The sequence below is a fragment of the Stenella coeruleoalba genome, assembly GCF_951394435.1.
Source record: "Stenella coeruleoalba genome assembly, chromosome: 2".
Classification (NCBI taxonomy): domain Eukaryota; kingdom Metazoa; phylum Chordata; class Mammalia; order Artiodactyla; family Delphinidae; genus Stenella; species Stenella coeruleoalba.
This window is the reverse complement of record NC_137147.1, coordinates 21,550,768-21,570,143: the sequence shown is the minus strand read 5'-3', so window position 1 is coordinate 21,570,143 and position 19,376 is coordinate 21,550,768. Positions and strand designations below refer to the sequence as shown.

Below are 19,376 nucleotides of genomic sequence, written 5' to 3'. Positions count from 1 at the left end.
ATTCATTTTGCATCAACAGGTGACCACTCACTGACTCTTAAATTGACTAGTCTATTCAGGGGTGAGTTATTCTAAACATGTGTAAATTGAGATCATTTATAACAAGGAGATTTTATACACACACACACACACACACACACACACACACACACACACACACACACATATGATGGCTATATATATATACACATATATAATGCTTTGTTTCTTTTTAGATAACATTGTTCTCTAAAAAAGCTAGGGGGGGAAAAGCCAGTTTCAAAATGCTTGGAAGCTTTTATCCATTTGGAGGTAATTTTATGTTTCAGAATCACTTTGTGACTTAAATTGCTCAAAAATATTTTACACTCAACTGCCCAATATATTTTCAAAACGGAAAGATCAATGTGCCCATCAAGGCCCTTCAGGAAAGGTATACTCTGTAATCTTATCTGTATAACCTGCCCCCCATTCCCCAGATAGGATTGCCACAGAAAATGCTGGCCACCCAATTAAATTTGAAGTTCAGATAAACACCAAATAACCTTTTAGTATATGAATGTTTCAAAAATTACATGGGAAATACTTATACTAAAAAATTATTCATTGTTTATCTTGGCGTCCTGTATTTTTACTTGCTAAATCTGGCAATCCTGCCCCAAATAAAAGATGTGAATCTCTGACAGTTCCCATCACCACTCGCCACCTTCACTGAATACCTGATTTAAGCCCAGTCATCAAAAGTAAATGTAAATATTGATCAATGTTGAGAAAAAAAATTTAATTTAGTTGGTATTGAAGAAGATTGAAAAATACAGTCGCCATTGGCCAGGTAAATAGGGAATTAGGCAATTTTTATATCATCTAGACATGCAAACTAGATCATAAACAAGTTCTCTTTCAAAGACTTCTGCCATAATTAATGTGTATAAACCTTGCACAATTGAAACCTAGAATATTTTGAGTGCTTAACCTGGAAGAAGGTAAGGTGTTTTCCAAATTCCTAAGAAACAGGTAATAGCTAAGGAGACCATGCTCTCATTTTATTTTGGTATTTATGTTAATTTGCTTAACCTCACCTAATCCATCCTCTCTCTCACTTTCTCTAGTTACCTGAACAAGAATAAATACCTGACAGTTATTGACAAAGATACATTTGGAGGAGTTTACAGTGGACCAACCTTGCTGTGAGTAAGACATACAAAAGAATATTTGCCTTTTTTTTTTTTAATGGAAGGGAGGGGGCCATTAAGAAGAGTAGCTGATGATGTCTGTGGGGAGGGAATGTTGTTGTCTTGGATAAAGGCTTCTGCTAGTACTTTTCTGCCCAGCTGTATAGGTTACTGCTTGGAAGAAAGTCCTTGTTCTTTGAGACTCAGAAAGCCCCAGACTCCACTGTGCCATCCTGATGCCTGATGCCACCTTGGTGTGGACATTCATGAAGGCCCTCTTTTGGAAAAAAAGACATTTTTGAGCAGCTGGTGTTTGCAAAATTCTGAGATATGAGGTCTACAAATAGGTGGAAGGCACTCTAGTCTTTGCTGAGAAATGAATGTGTATTGGATAATGCAATACATTATGGTACTGTACCATATGGGGGTTCATAGCACAAAGAAGGAAGAGTATAAAAAGTTTGATTCATATCTGGGAAAACTTACAATCACTGGAAAAGATGGGATGTAAACAGTTTTTAAAACAACATGGAAAAAAAGTTATTTGTGCATTTCCTCTGATTTATACCTCCACATGTAATCATGATGAAGTTCTGTTGATTCTGTCTCCCGCAAGCCTCTTCTAGTGCCATCTTCTTCATCCCCTTGGTTTTGCCTTAGTTTAGAACTTCATTCTTGAGCATCTAGTACAATCCTTGCCAAAGTGGAACAGAGCCCCCCAGGAGAAGCACAAGACAATCCATCAGAGGCACGAAGGTTCCATACATACATAAGAGGTTCCATTTAAAAATAAGAACAAATTGGGAATTCCCTGGTGGTCCAGTGGTTAGGACTCTGTGCTCTCACTGCTGAGGGCACGGGTTTGATCCCTGGTTGGGGAACTAAGACCCTGCAAGCCACGTGGCATGGCCAAAAAAATTAAAAAAAGAACAAATTAAGTTCTACTAATATTTTACATATAGATGATCACTGTCCCTCAGGTGTCAGGTAGGTAATGATTGCATCCCAAGGGAACAGCTGGTGATCCACAGTCTCGAAGACTTACATCCTCACTCTTTCACTTTTAACAATTTCACTTCACTTTTAGATTGAATACACCCAGTTAAGTGGGTTTATGGCCTTACTTTCTTAACACACAGGCTCCATATAAGAGGGCAGAGTGACCCTGAAAATCTATTGTACCATACGGGGATTCATTGTTAACTCATGGCAAAGTACTTAAAAGTATTATGCATTTTTCTTTTTATAAAAAGACAAGTGAAAAAAAGTGTATTGACCTTTTCTGTGATTTTTTTTTTTAACCTGGAAGACATTTTTTAAAGACATCTTTAACTGCTCCTTCAAGATAAAGGTGATATTTCACCAATGAATGAGGAAAGTTGTTGCTCTTCTAAAGAAATGTGTGCTTTGGAAAGTCTTTAGAAACAGGTATTTGGAAACTTTTCCATGTTACATAATTTTCCTGATGAAAATAGTGAATGTCACTTATAAAAATTTTGCTTTTTTAAAATCAGAAATTGAATTTTAACATGTTTTAAAACCTTTCAAATTAAGAGTTGCAGTGAGTTTAAAATCCATGTATATAAAATATGAAAATGAAACATCTTTAGACTACTTTGCAAAAACTACTTATTGACAGCTGAGAATATGAATTTCAATAAAAACATGTATTTAATTACTGAATTGGATTGAGAGATGAGAATCTCAATTTAGTAAGAACAGCCAAGCCTGCCCTATTCCATTTGGAACCATCTATCTTTGTGAGGTAACTTTTTCAATTGACAACCATTTAAACCAAAACAAAAATAAACTGACCCAGAAGCAGACCTCTGAATAGCTGTATCAGAAAGTGTTAAATGACAATTTTCATAATTAGTAAAGTATTATTTAATAACATTGATTTCACTTTGGTGAAATATTTTTTTAATATTACTTATTTGTTTTTATCCTATCCTTTTAAATGTACGGTTAGTGTGTTTTGTAATGTATAATATATAACATGGTATTACAGTAATATGTGTATAGAGCTCATAAATATACATATGTTGAAGTACATACTCAGACATTTTTTACTTATAAATACATGACATTGAAAGAATCTGAAGACCAATAGTGTAGACCAGAAACATTCAAAGTGTGGGTCCACTATAAGGTTGGCTCCAGAATGTACTTCAAAGCACAGCTTTCTTCATGGATAAAGTCTTCCTAGGAGAGCAAAGTTGCCCAAACTAAGCAGTGTGCTTAGTAAAGTAGTTGCTTACATTCCAGTACAAGCTTCTTACTTTATCAGGGACTCATAAGAAACAGCCAATGGTTACCACACTTTGAGTAGCACTGGTCTAAATGACAAGTCTCCAGATTTCCCCTGGCCGTCTATCTTTTTTTTTTTTTTTTTTTTGGCCTTCTATCTTTGACCTTCTCAATTTTACCTTCTCCAAACCTCCTTGTGTTCAAATGCAAATAGGATCTTAAAAACCAATGCTGGTCTCCCATTCCCCTCAGGATAAAGACCTTGGTGTGGCATGCAAAGCCCTGCTATAACCTTCAGCTTTATCTCTCACACCTCTATACACTCCTGACCAATCATCCATCCATATTGAAACTTTCAGCTCCCCTAATATTCCAACCTACTTCTATGGCTATGCTAAACTCTTGCTCTTCCTACTGCTTTGAAAACCCTAGCACAACCTTATCTGTCTGATAAGCACCTACTACCATTTTGACATTTGAGTAAAGATCTCTCTGAAGTCATTCTTGGCCCTCCTCTCCTTAGGGAAGGATGACCATTTCTTCCCTTATACTCCCCACCTCTATTTATGCATCTCATGGCACCAGTGACATGTTTCTATCTATCTCTCCAGGAGCTCCTAGACGGCAGGGGCTATGTCTGTTTCATTTCTACAGTTCTAGTTCATATTACAGTGCCTGAAACACAGTACTTGCTTAAAAATGTTTGTGAAATTAATACAGTATACTATAAATATTTGAATCACACTTCCATAAATGCTATGGCATTTAAGTAGTAGTCACATTTTAAAGATATTTTAGTACATTGTCCTTATGGGAGAGTGTCCATTTCTACTTCTTTGGAAGCGGTAAATTAAATTACCTATTTGTTTGTGCTGCTTAAAAGTTGTTTTGATAGTTTTGGTAAGTCTCTTTTTTACAAGACTCTCTAACCAAGTTAAGAGCAGATGTGCAACAGCTTGACGATGCCAGTTCTGCTTCCTAGAGGCATGCCAGGTTACAAAAAGTGAACTATATTAGGAGCTAGACCTGGAGTTGATTCTTGGCTCCATCACTAATTGTGAGACCCAAGTCTCAGTTTTCTTATTTGTCAAAAGAGGGTAGCTAAAAGTAGTGAAACTTAAGTAAGAAAATAAATCTGAAGTATTTCATATATGCTTAATAAATGGTCAACATTATCATTACCTTCACTTCTTCCTGACTCTTGACAGCATCACTATTCTTATCTTTTGTAACCTCTCTGATCACTCCCTCCCGATTTCTCTCACTAGAGCTCACTGCCCCAGAATTTCAGTGTGGCTCAGTCCTGGATCTTTCTCCTCTATATCTTCTCCTTTGGTTAAATCATTTGCTCTCTAATATTATGAGAATACGAATAATTTCTAAATTTCAGGTTTCCGACCATAGCTCTTATTTAGTCATCTCACCTGCCTGGAATTCCTCCCTCCTCTCCCTCTCATTCCTACCCATTCCCATCAGTTTGATGAAACTTTTCCTGACCAACCTCTGAAAATGTACAGTCAACATTTACTGAGCACTTGGTAAGCCCAGGACTCTTCATTATGAGCTTTCAATAGGGGAGGGTCACCACTTTGAAGGATGGTCAGGGAAAGCCTCATCAAGAAGGTCACAACTGGGAAAAGATTGGAAGGTCATAAGGGAGCAAGTCATGTGACTATATGAGGGAAGATCATTCTAGGCAAGTGCAAAGACCCCCAGGTGAAAACATACCTGGCGTGTTTGAAGAGTAGCAAGGAGGCTGTTATAGCTCAAGCAGAGCGAACTAATAGACATATACATTTCATCCAAAAACAGCAGAACACATTCTTTTCAAGTGCACATGGAACATTCTCCAGAATAGATCACATCCTAGGCCAAAAAAGAAGTCTCAATACATTTAAGATTGAAATCACATCAAGCATCTTTTCCAACCACAATGGTATGAGACTAGAAATCAACTACAAGAAAAAAATGGAAAAATCACAAACACGTGGAGGCTAAACAATATGCTACTAAACAAAAAATGGGTCGTTGAAGAAATCAGAGGAAATCAGAAGATACCATGAGACAAATAAAAATGGAAGCACAGTGTCCCCAAATCTATGGGACACAGCAAAAGCATTTTTAAGAGGGAAGTTTATAGCGATGTAGGCCTACCTTAGGAAACAAGAAAACTCTCAAATAAACAATCTAACATTATACCTAAAAGAACTAGAAAAGAAGAATAAACAAAACCCAAAGTTAGTAGAAGGAAGGAAATCATAAAGATCAGAGCAGAAATAAATGAAATAGAGACTAAAGAAACAGTAGAAAAGATCAACAAAATTAAGAGCTGGTTCTCGAAAAGATAAACAAAATGGATAGACTTTTAGCCAGACTTACCAAGAAAAAAGAAGAGAAGGCCCAAATCAATTAAATCAGAAATAAAAGAAGAAAAGTTATAACAACCACAGAAATACAAAAGTGTTTTCCAAACTATCTATCAAAGATGAAGGTAAAATAAAGACATTTTCAGATGTGCAAAACCTCAAAAACTTGATTTCTCTTCACCTTTTCTTGAAGCATAAACAAATAAAGAGAAAAATGAGAATTTTAATGATCAACATTGGACAGAGGCAAATGGAATTCCCAGGATGACCAAAAAGGGAGGTCCTGGGAATCTTGAAACCAGGACATCTACATCAGGGCTGAAGGAGGGCTCCAAGAGAAAGTTCTACAAATAAAAAGGGATTGATAGATTATATGATAGGACTGACTTTATGAAAAACTGAGTTGAGAGATATTTTAAGAACTTTGGAGCATATAACAAGACTCAGCAAGAGGTCCATTCAAACCAAGATATGTAAATAAAAGAGAAATAGACATCTCATGAAGAAACTAAAAATGTTACACAAGAAATAAAATGAAATCACAATATGCAGGCTTGTAATAACCAAAATACTAAATATAGGTTTAACCAAATACATCCTAAAACTATTTCAGGAAAGTTAAGGGGGTGTGAGAAGGATGTATGTGCAGGGTGATGGAAGAGAGCTAAATCCTCATCTTCCAAAGTAGGGAGTCAGTGGGTGAATGAAAAACCAATAAATCAAGAAGTATTTTCAATTATGGGAAGAATACTGGAAGTTGAAAGTGGTTGTTTCAGGGGCATCAGAGAGCAGAAGGCAGGGAAGAGCTGCACAGGAATCTGCTGTGTGTGTTAAGTTTCCAGTATAATTTGCTTTATAAAAATAGGTTCATGCATTATTTTAATAAAATTCTAAATTAAATTTTAAAAGAACACCACAAAGCATAGGAAGAAAGGACAATGGAGATTGTAGCATTTGAGAGGCCCGTAGGAGGAAAACAAGAAATGAATAAGAGTCCAGTCTCATTTCTCCACTTCCAAGCATCTGTCTTAAAATGCATCTGTTAACTAACCATGTATGGCCTTGCAACATCAATTTAATTCTTGTCTTGAACTTTTGTCAAAATCTTCATTACTTTATTTCCGCCATATCTTCTCCCCATAACTAGAATTTAAGATCCTAGAGGAAATGGACTGTGTCTTATACTTTTTGTAATGCCCCCACTTCAAAAAAGAAGACAGCAAGTACTCAATAAATCTTGATAAAGTATAACTTAATATCAAAGACCCATGATTTGGCTATGATTTGGAGTAAAAGCCAAACTTGGAAAATCTTAAACTCCATCTAAAGAGAAGATAATTGGAATATATGTATACCTCATAAAGGTATTTGTGAAGACTGTATTCATCTCTGTTGACTAAAACAGTCAAATTTGCCAACTTAGTTTACCACCTGTTTTCAAGGTCATTTCTTTAAAAAGAATCTAATTTAAAACAGCTGCAACATCTAAAGTGCGATCTCATCTCCAATCTTTGCTAATTTTTTAAAAGCCTTTTAAATTTAGTTTCATAACATTTTTTCCTTATTGATTTTTTAATCAAGATATGCAATCTCATTTTCCATTTTTATACTGTCCATTTTTGATTATCGTGTTTTCTTTTCATCTTATTTTGAAAGAGAAGCTCTTGGTGTTTATAACCCCAAAGGAAAGAACACACTGAAATGTAATGCCTTCCATAATAACCAGAGTCCTCCAAGGTCTAAATTATGTAACTCATTCTAATAAGCATTTAACTTACTGTTGATAATGACTATATTATAATTGTCCCACTTACTATTATAAGTAACTCCTAAGAAGATGAAATCTCTGTGATAATATACTTGAGCTTGCACTACATGTTATCAACAAAAACAAACTTCAAAATAAACTATTGTTGCTATTAGCTGATCAAATTAATCATTTGAAAATCTAAGAGTCATGGCACTGCCATCTTGGTTTAGAGAAAAATAAGTCTTTCATATATTTCTTTTGACTCGTAATGCTCTCCACAAGGTCATACTATTAGATGGCTGAAAAATTGTGGCAGGGTTCTTTCTAGCATGGCTGAAGTCCACAGGCGTGTTGAATACATGATTTTCTAGGTTAATTCTGGGCAAAACTATTTTTTTATTGAGGTATAATTTACATACAATAACATGCACATCTTTAAAGTGTACAGTTTGATGAGTTTTGGCAAAACTATGTTACCTCATTGAAGGCTTAGAACATTTTCATGGCCCAGAAACTTCTCTCATGCCCCAGTGTCCCATAGACAGCCACATATCTTTTTATTCTTCTAGTGTAAAAATAGGAGTGAAATTATCAGGTCATAGGATAGATGTATATTTAACTTTATAGGATATACTGTCAAACTGTTTTCCAAAATGACTATCCCATTTTCTAGTCCCACCAGTGAAGTGAGTTTCATACTTGCCAATCCATTGTATTATCAATCTTTTTTATTCTAGCCATGCTAGTGTGTGTAAAGAGATATCTCATGGTGGTTTTACTTTGTGTTTCCCTGACTATTAATGATGTCAAGCACCTTTTCATGTACTTGTTAGCCATTTGTATATTTTCTTTTTACGAGGGTCTGTTCAAATATTTTATCCATTCTTAAAGTTGGGTTGCATGCCATTTTGTTGTTATTGAGGTGTGGTCCTGAGAAATCAAATCAGTTTTAGTCCTAACTACCAGTCCTCTGTCATCCCTAGTTTATTCTCTCTTTCTGTTTCTCTTTTCTTTCTAAGGAGAAATAGCTAATCTGAAACAAACTCACACAAGGTGTTCATTAACTCATTCTGAAGATATTTTACTGAGCACCTACTGAACTCCATGAAAATTATAAGAATAAGATACAACCTCTGCCCTGAAGGAGGTTACAATCAAATTCAGGAGAAATGTGAATAAGGCACTATAAGTTTAATGTAAAAAGAGCCATAAGAAGTATTTAAAGAATCAAGATAGCATTTCTGGTTAGGGTGACCAGCAAAGGCCTTTTTAAAAGAGGTGGTATTTGAGATGGGCTTCAGGTGAGGGGCAGAATGACAATAGACAGAGACAGAAACTATAAGAGGAAGAACAAAGGCAAACGTACAGGAAAACAGGATATATTCTAAGAGCAACAACAACCAAAAAAACATAATTTGGGCCAAAGAATAGTGTCTGAAAAGCACGTTGTGTTGAAATCATGTTATGGGAACATGACCTGACTCAGCAGGTAAGGATGACCCACTGAAGGTTACCATGGAAAGATTAGTAATAGCTGCATAATCCATTACAGTTTGTGGTCCTCTTCAACTCACCCCATGCTTCCTTTCCTTGGCCTCTGCCCACACTTGACCCTGACTATATTAACCCTGGGTAGCTCTGTCTCAGCCATGGCACTGGGACCGCTCATCTCTACATCCTGGCTGTTTGGCAGGCACTGGCCCTCCCTCAGAGGGAGGGAAATCAAGCCCAAAGACCTAATCAGCCTAGTGTTCCTTGTCTTCCTTTCTGTGCCTGCCAGCAGAGCCTCTGGAGTAGCTCTCTTGGAGAGGAAGGGAGCTTCCTAAGGGTGGAAAACCAGAGGGGTTTGTCTACTAGGCTGCTCTACTCTGGGCTGTGAAATGAGTTACAAAGACAAACAGACCTCTTGCAGTGCCCGACTTGGGCACCAAGCCAGACTCATGCCAAGGAAGCCGGGTTGTCAGGGAAGCAACCAAAGCAGGATAAGCAACTTCTCCTCCTAAGTCATACACCCTTTTCTCCAGGGGCACAGCAAAGGAGAGGGCCTGTGGCCATTTTGTAGAGTCTAGGAGAGCTGCAAGGAAGGTCACAGAAGAAGTTGAAGAGAAAGAGAAGACAATTACCTTTCCAGAATTGTGTGCATGCTGGCTTCTTGCTAAAACAAAAGGACGGTCTGCTTCAGCCCTAGGAATCTTTGGACCAAAGGAGTTATGTCAACAACTCAGGATACTTGATTCCCCCCAAATCCAGATTTATTGATCAGTAGCATCTCTTACTACCATAGCCATTGATATGAGAAGAAAGGATTAGCACTTCAAGTCACGGAAATCTATAATGATAAGGTTACGTTTTACAATTATTGAGAAATTTTCAGAGCATTTCCCAACTAGGGGGATGACTCTGGTAGGAGAAGGATGATGGAGTTATTGCAAAGATCCTCAAAGCCATACAAACCTTTCAGTTCCTTCAATTGCCTAAAAGCCCAGCTACTATTATCCTCAAAAGATTTTTACTTTAAATAAAGTTCTCCAAAGCACTGAGAGCCACTGTCCTAGAGCAATGGCCTCAAATGATCATGTATTTTACGTCAGGGGATTCAGTCTGAGTAAAGGTTTTTGTATCTATGCCACGCCAAAAAGTAAACTAAGATGACGGCATCTCTAAAAAAGAATAACTCACAAATCCATTAACTGTTTCTTTTAACTCAGTTTTGCTAAAGTCAATTATTTAAAGGATTTTTACTTTGATCAAAACTGATAGAACATGAAAGAATCTTTACTGAGTCTGAATTCTAGGTAAACAACACTTGAAGTTTCAGGGAAAAAATTAGAAAAAAATTTCTAAACCATATTAATTTTCTAAACCAGTTTTATTAACTAATCAGTGCTCTTTAGCCAAGAGCCCTCAACAGTGAATCTTCAGAATAAACAGTGAATCTTCAGAATAAAAAGCAAGTAGGAACACATATTTTTCTCTGCAACTTTACATGTAAATAAATCTACTTTTTAGTGAGTGCCTACTAGTCTCAGTGCTAAACATTTTAAAATAAATTAGTTTATTTTATACTATCAATCCCAAAGGTTTCTGACCTCTCCACATTACTCCACTCATAATTTCTGGTAATTTTACCCATATCAAGTCTCAGTTGTATGATGAAAGAAGAGAAATGAGATTGCATAGGGCCAAATAGATGAGGCAAAAATCATGCGTACTCTGTTCTGTGGCAAGTTTTACTCATGATTTTATAATTCACTAAAAGATGCTGATAACAGGTTGATAGGAGGGGTGAATCAAACTGGGATTAAATTTTTAAATAAATAACCCACAAATATAAATAAAGAAGCAGTTTACAGTGTATACAAATGAGGCACTCAATTCTTCCCAAGCAAATATGGATGAGTACTAAATCTTTGACTCTTCTGTGATTTTTACTCTTGGAACAGGTGGAAGGAAATAAGGTAGTTAAGGGTTTTCATTCTGACATGCTGTCTCTGTCAAGTCTCTGAAATCCATTTTGTTAATTATGTTCTGCTTCTGAGTCTAAAAGAAACAAACACTCAAAAGAAAGTGGACTTTTCACTTCTCACAGACTGATAGTGATGGTTATTATGTATGTGTGTTGTGCGTCGGGGAGGACAGGGGAGAGGACTTAACACTGAGGAGGACATGTTTGTGTTTCAGCATTTGACTGTCGGTAATACCTTGCCATCATTTCCTCTTGTTACTGTGTGGAGGAGCTCCAACCTTACTGAATTACAGTATACAGGTAGTTTTTCATTCCAGGATATATAATGCTGAGACAGTCAACTCCATGAGATTTCATAGGTCATGGAAGCTATAGTCTTAAATGAAGTGTAATTATGCAAACTCAAGAGCGAAAAGAAAGAAATAACAGTGATTATCGGAGTTACAAAGCAATTTTGTTTGTACGCAAAGACTTCAAGAAAAGATTGGTAATTTATGATCATCTAAATCTTTAGACAAACATTTTCTTATTAATAATAGGGGCCATTTTTGAGCTTCAGCTGTGTGCTAGGTTCTTTACAGATCACCTTGAGTCTCTTTAACTATTCAATAGTAGGTGCCATGATCCCTATTTAACAAATGAGAAAACTGAGGTGCAGCGATATCAGGTAAGTCACCTGGCCATAAGTGGTGATATTAGGATGCAAACCCAGCCCTAACCCAGAAACACCATCAATTTACAGCACATCAGGTCAACCCCTTTCACATAAGATGATTCTTGCTCCTGTTGTAATCCTCCAACGTTGCTTGATCATTTTCTTAAATTTCTACTTGAACATCCCCAGTTCTTGATCATCTGACTCTGAAAAAAACCGAAGTCCTCACCAAGGCCTTCAAAGACCTATGCTGTTCGCCCCCCACCCATGACCCAGTATCTCTGATCCCATCTCCTGCATCTTTCCTCATCACTCCACTCCAGCCACACTGAACTGGTGCCCCCAGGCACATTCTCGCCTTGGGGGTTATGCACCAGCTGTTTTCTCTACCCAGGAGGCTCCTTCCCCAGATATCCATGGGGCTTGCTCTTCTGACTCCTTTGAGTTTTTGCTTAAATGTAAGCTTCTCACTGAGGTCTTCCCTGAATTCCCTGTTTAAATTAGAAGCTGCCCATCACCCTTCATCCCATTTCCCTGCTTCCTTTTTCTCCATGATACTGAGCACCATCCAAACTTCTAGCTATTTTAGACATCTACTGACTTGTTTACTCTTTCTCCCTCCATTAGTATGTAAATGTAATGGGAGAAGAGATTTTTTTCTATCTTTCCCCATGGTTGTAACCACAGTGCCTGATACAATGACTCACACAGAGCAGAAGCTCCTTAAGAACGCCTCTTTTCTTATGGGTTCTCCGAAAATGAGCAAGCCCAGTAGCGAAGTAGTCCATGTGAACAACTTGCAAATTCTTGTTGCAAGTCAATCCTCATATGAAAAAGCTAGACAGTTACCTGTGGGCACCGGCAGCTTGGAGGGATCTTAAAGTAGAATACCTGATTTTAAAACATGCTAATGATTGACTCATGTTGTAGAAACATAAGCAGTTTATATAAAATGAAGTTGAGGCAGATGCCCTCCTGCCTCCTCATTGTTGCTTTTGGACCATTATCTCTCCTCCTCCTTAAAACCTCTCCCAAACTTTGACTCTCGTGCCCTCAAACATTACCACCCAAATATACTTTTTTTTTTTTAACCACTTTTTTTTTGGTGTGAATTCTATACAAACCTTTTTTTTTTCCAATTTTGTTTTATTTTCTTTCTTTAAAAAAAAATTTTTTTTAATTCAAGTATAGTTGATTTACCACCCAAATATCTTTTTTGTTGTGATTTGTGAACTCCAAAGTTACTCTATCTCATTTCTTGAAGGTCTCAGCACCTGATGTACTGTTACTGATTCCTCTAACACTACTCCTTTCATAATTTTTGTTGATTTCAGTATCCATGTGGATCTTCTTTCCTATACCTTGGCCTCTGACTTCCACTCTAGTAACCTTGTCCTCCTGGCCTCTGACTTCCACTCCAGTAACCTTGTCCTCCACTCTACCTCTAGACTTCAGGTCCATGGCCAATGATTCCAAACCCTTCATAATCTCAGTCTCAAACATTCTGCTGTCTTTCCACGTGTTTCCTTCTAATACAGTCATTCTTTCAATTCTTTGGTCTTACTAGGAGCTACAATCTATTACTAATATTTCACTGTCTTTCACCTCTCTCAAGTCTTCATTTCTTCCTTATGAAGCTTAAATTCCATATCTATCATTATAAGCACTGATCTGTACACACAGCCAACTAACTACCTTGACCCTCTCTCTATCATCCTTGCATAGAAAAACCCTACCTTGGTTAAGTCCAATTCCCACCTACTGTGGGCCTGGACTTTTGCAGGTGGGCTTGGCAAGTGGTTTCATTTTAAATCATTCACCCCAGGTGGGCCCCAAGTGCTGTACAGCAATAACATCCCATTTCCCTAGGCACTCTCCCAGATGAACATGTCAGACCTCCTCCCCTCTCCTCAATTCTCTAGTCCTCTCTCGTTCTCATGCCCAGCTGATCACCTTGACTTCCATTTCATTTAGAATAAAATCAATCAGAAGAGAATTCCTCATGCTCCCACCACCACATCTACCCACATTCCTGTATCTATATCTACATCCTCTGTCTCCTCTCCTGAATTTTAAGTCACTTTTTAAGGCTGGGCCCTTCACCAAGGTCTTGGGTCCCATGCCCTCTCAGCAATTCAAGGGCATTGCTTCGGCAATCCTTGCCCTTCTGTCCCATAGCATCTATATTTTCCTCTTTACTGGATTATCTCCCATGGACATTTAAACATGTTATTGTTTCTCCCATCTTAAAACAATATTTCTTGAGCCTATGGATTAAAAGACACCTAAGAGACATATCAGTCAGCTGTAATACTTAGGTCAACTTGGCTCCTGACTCCAGTGAGACAACTACCTTGCCTCTCTTGGAACACTGATTGAATATTTGATGACTTTAAAGAGTTATTATTATTTTTAAGTGTTCTTTTATTTTTAAAAGATACTTTAACTTTCAGGACTATATACTGAACTACTTATAATTTTAAAATATCCCTTCAACTCCATATCTACCTCTGTATCCTTTTGTAGCAAGACATCACAAAAGAGTTGGCTAGAATCCTAAATCTTCTCCCCCAATCCCTGTTAAGCTCACTCCAATCACGTTTTCACCATGCCACCAAAACTGCTCTTTTCAAGGTCATCAGTGACTTCCACAGTTGCTAAATCAAATGGCCAATTCTTAGTTCGTGTCTCAGAAGCATTTAACTAGGTTGATGACTTCATCCTCCTTACAATACCTTCTTCTTCTGGCTTCCAAGACACCACTCTCTCTTGGTTTTTCTCCACACCTCTGATTGCTCCTTCCCAGTCTCCCTCTCTGGTTCTCCCTCTTCTTCCTGACCTCTTGTTGTTGGAGTACCCCAGCGTTCCACCTGTGGCCTTCTTTTTATCTCTCTTTATCCGTGTCCTTGGTGATGTCATCCACTCATATGGCTTTGCATAATGCCTGTGATATCTAAATAGAAGTCTCCAATCCACACAACTCTACCAAATTCCAGACTTATAACACACTGCCTACTTGACACTGCCACCTGGATGTCTCATAGGCATCTCAAACTTGACCTGTCAAAACTAGACCTCTGACCATTCCTCCAAATTTGCTTTACCTTCAGCCTTCCCCATCTCAGGAAATGGCAACTCCATTCTTCCAGCTGCAGACCATATGTCATGGAGTCATTCTTGACCTCACTTGCTCTTAGACCCCATATCCAAATCCATCAGAAAATCCCATTGGTTCTACCTTTTAAATCTATACCAACTCCAACAATTCTCAGCATCTCCACTGCTACCACTCTGGTCCAAGGCACCATCTTGTCTATTGTAGGTCTCCTTGATTCCACCCTTTGCTCCCTTTGGTTTATTCTCAAAGCAGTAGTTTGATCCTTTTAAAATAAGTCAGATTGTACCATTCCTCTGAAGGCTTTTGATCTCACTGTGATGAAAAGACAAAGTCCTTTTGATGGCCTACAAGGCACACGTGATCTGGCTCCCCATTACCTCTCTGACTTCTTCTTCCACATTTCCTAACCCCCTACTGTCTCAGCTCCAGCCATACTGGCCTCCCTGCTTTTTTAAACATACCAGGTACACTCTCATCCCAGGGACTTTGCACTGACTGGTCTCTCTGCCTGGAAGGCTCTTTCCCAGATATAACTATGGCTCTCTCCCTCATCTCCTTCAGATCTTCGCTCAACCAACTCCTCAGTGAGGTCTTCCCTGACACCCATCCCCATCTCTAATTGTGACTTACCTCTGGGCTCTTCCTTTCCCCTACTCCGTATTGCTTCTCCCCATGGTACTTATCGTTATCATCTAACATACTGTTACTTTTTAGAAAAAATTATCCCTCTCTCTAGAATGTAAGCATAAGAAGAGCAGAAATTTCTGCATGTTTAGTCAACTGCTATAACCCTAGATTCTAGAACTGTTCCATGAGACATAGAAAGCAATCAATAAATATTGAATAAATGCACATGCTGTTTTAAAATTTTAAACAAATAATTAAACAAGCTCACTGTCTTGAACTTATAGCTTTTAAGCCCTAGTTATTTTTAACTCAGTATCAATAAATTAATTAAACTGCTTTTTAAGCAGTAAGTTAATCTTCTTTCTGCTCTTAGATGCATTTCATCTACCAATTTACAGATGTGACTACACATTTATAATGGATCAGCTTCTACATACTGACCTTTAGAAAACCCCACATCCATTACAAGCAAACATAAAAGAGACTTGCAATTGCTGCTGAAACATTGGCAAGCCGATTAGTGCTTATTTAATTTGCAATTGAATTCATCAAAGGTTAATCGTGTATTTGATAATGACAAAATATCTCACACAAAAATAGAAACTGTTCCAATGTTTGGGGATGCTAGAGCACCTAATCGCTTCTGAGGAGCAATTTGTTCTTCCTATGACATCAAATATCAGTTGGGTCTTTTCTTTTTCCTGGCATCCTTAAAATTTGGTGATATTCTTGCCCAGTATATAACCCTGCAGGCCTCACTCTCTCCAAATTCAGGTCCTGTTACTTTCATTAGACACTTAACTTGAGATGGTTCCCATGACCTAGGCAATTAGACTTCAAACTGTCTGCCAGGCTCAGCTAAGCTGCATTCTGTTTTGTGAGCAAATACTTGCTAGAGACGAATTCACTTGAAGTTCAGTGCCCATCACTTGATGAGCTCCTTGTGGAAAGTGCCAGAGTCAGTAAGAGAGGGGGAGGCCCTCCAGCTAGTAGGCTTCATTCGATATGGCTGCACTCACAAAGGAATTCAGGTCCTTTAACAGCTGATAGCTACTCTCCATATTGTTATCACTTCAAAACCAAAATTTAAAAATTAAACTATATTTTGAAGGATTTATTTTAGGAAAGATACACTATTAGGAAATTCTGGATTCAAACTGGTCAAATAAAAATTTAGATGAATGTGAAAAGATACAGCTTCAAATAACTTAAAATGATCCCTGCCTTGTTAAGTCTGAGGATTTCTTCAGACTGAGGCTCTTTCTCCATCAACTCCAGATTTGGAGATTGTCCAGTGTGGCTCAGCACTCAATAAGTATTCATTCTCAGCTCTTGCACACTTCTACTTGCTAAATGGAGTAGTGATTAAAAGTCAAAGATGATGCATTGAACTTAAGCCTCTATTTCTTCTCCCTCCCGAGATCCCTCTTAAAAGATGGGAAAGAAAATTTTAATGTACATAAATCAACAAGGACAAAGAAGACGGGTGAGGGCAAATGGATGGCCTGGAGAGCTACAGAATTCTGGGGGGAAAAAAGGCAGAGGAGAAGGAGGCAAAACCCACACGGAGCATATATTCAGAGGTAACTTCTTGCCCTGCAGAATCTCTGAAGGGTATGAGATTTAGCAGTGATGGATGTGACATGTGGCAAGAGACGTGGGACTAAAAACAAAAGGATTAATTGAAGGTCTCTGTCTGGAAATGGTAACCCTCCACCCCATTCATGCAAAACACCAACAGCCAAGTACCTCCCCTCTAAGCTGGAGATTGAAGTCTTTTTTCTGAAGAAGTTGAAAAACTCTAAAACAAAAAAGACCTCCACATTGGCATTTTAGGGTTCAGCAGCATAATGGCCATCTCCCCACAGAATTGCCCTAAAGCACAGTCTACTGGTAGACAAGCTCCCTATCAGATTTTCAGTGCCTTGTTCTTCAGCATGAATGTGACACCAAGGAACACAAGCCAAAGAATGTTTCTAACATGAAAGATCAAAACCAAGAAAAACAAATGGGGGGTGGGGGTGGGGAGGGGGATGAGTCTGGAGGAACCAAAGACGTTAAAGAGAACAGAAAAGAACTTTTTACAAAGCAACAATTAGTGACCTGAGATAAATCTGAGAAGATGTTTTATCCCTATAATAGTAATGATAATAATGGCTAATATTCATTGACAACACACTGTCAGTTGCTGTTCAAGAAGATGAGGCACAAAATGTTAAGTAACTGATAGTAAGTGGGGAAGCCAAAATACAAATCCAGATAGTGTGAATTGAAAACTCATGCTCCTAACTGTGTGTATGCGTCCTCAAACATGCTATAAAAAAGGAAGATAAAACAGGAAAGCACTCTTTAAAAATGTATTTGACAAGTATATATTCAGAGCCTTCTGTCTTCTAAGCACCAGTCTGTGTGCGAAAAATATAGCGATAAACAGAACAGGCAGAGTCCCAGCTCTCATCAAGCTAAATTTAAAAAATTCAAAGCCAGGCACAGAAAGACAAATACTGCATGATTCCTCTTATCTGTGGAATCTAAAAAAGTTGAACTCATAGTAACAGTAGAATGGTGGTTGCCAGGGGATGGGGGATGAAGGAAATAGGAAAATGTGGGTCAAGAGGTACACAGTTTCAGTTATGCAGTGTTAAGTTCTGACTGTCTAATACACAGCATGGTGACTATAGTTAATACTATATCGCATACTTGAAATTTGCTAAGAGAGTAAATCTTTTTTTTTTTTCATTTTAACATCTTTATTAGAGTATAATTGCTTTACAATGGTATGTTAGTTTCAGCTTCACAACAAAATGATTCAGTTATATATATACATATGTTCCCATATCTCTTCCCGCTTGCATCTCCCTCCCTCCCACCCTCCCTATCCCACCCCTCCAGGCGGTCACAAAGCACCGAGCTGATCTCCCTGTGCTATGCGGCTGCTTCCCACTAGCTATCTACCTTACGTTTGGTAGTGTATATATGTCCATGCCTCTCTCTCGCTTTGTCACAGTTTACCCTTCCCCCTCCCCATAGCCTCAAGTCCATTCTCTAGTAAGTCTGTGTCTTTATTCCTGTTTCACCCCTAGGTTTTTCATGACATTTTTTTCCCTTAAATTCCATATATATGTGTTAGCATACGGTATTTATCTCTCTCTTTCTGACTTACTTCACTCTGTATGACAGACTCTAGGTCTATCCACCTCATTACAAACAGCTCAATTTCATTTCTTTTTATGGCTGAGTAATATTCCATTGTATATATGTGCCACATCTTCTTTACCCATTCATCCGATGATGGACACTTAGGTTGTTTCCATCTCCGGGCTATTGTAAATAGAGCTGCAATGAACATTTTGGTACATGACTCTTTTTGAATTTTGGTTTTCTCAGGGTATATAACCAGTAGTGGGATTGCTGGGTCATATGGTAGTTCTATTTGTAGTTTTTTAAGGAACCTCCATACTGTTCTCCACAGTGGTTGTATCAATTAACATTCCCACCAACGGTGTAAGAGGGTTCCCTTTTCTCCACACCCTCTCCAGCATTTATTGTTTCTAGATTTTTTGATGATGGCCATTCTGACTGGTGTGAGATGATATCTCATTGTAGTTTTGATTTGCATTTCTCTAATGATTAATGATGTTGAGCATTCTTTAATGTGTTTGTTGGCAGTCTGTATATCTTCTTTGGAGAAATGTCTATTTAGGTCTTCTGCCCATTTTTGGATGGGGTTGTTTGTGTTTTTGTTATTAAGCTGCATGAGCTGCTTATAAATTTTGGAGATTAATCCTTTGTCAGTTGCTTCATTTGCAAATATTTTCTCCCATTCTGAGGGTTGTCTTTTGGTCTTGTTTATGGTTTCCTTTGCTGCGCAAAAGCTTTTAAGTTTCATTAGGTCCCATTTGTTTATTTTTGTTTTTATTTCCATTCTCTACGAGGTGGGTCAAAAAGGACCTTGCTGTCATTTATGTCATAGAGTGTCCTGCCTATGTTTTC

The 19,376-nt window shown here is 38.0% G+C and overlaps 1 protein-coding gene across 2 annotated transcripts in view; it reads left to right on the top strand.

The window, feature by feature from the left end:
* The window catches only part of TSHR (thyroid stimulating hormone receptor), a gene marked incomplete at both ends in the record, with an annotated part of 164,017 nt that overhangs the window by 130,244 nt on the left and 14,397 nt on the right, over nt 1-19,376 (top strand). Inside the window, 2 exons of one of the 2 annotated variants that reach the window (XM_079913185.1) lie at nt 1,089-1,166; nt 1,319-1,388. In XM_079913185.1, coding sequence (XP_079769311.1) covers nt 1,089-1,166; nt 1,319-1,388 — 148 coding nt within the window. Of the gene's footprint in view, nt 1-1,088; nt 1,167-1,318; nt 1,389-19,376 lie in introns of those variants that run through there. The other variant, XM_079913184.1, reaches the window with a different exon arrangement.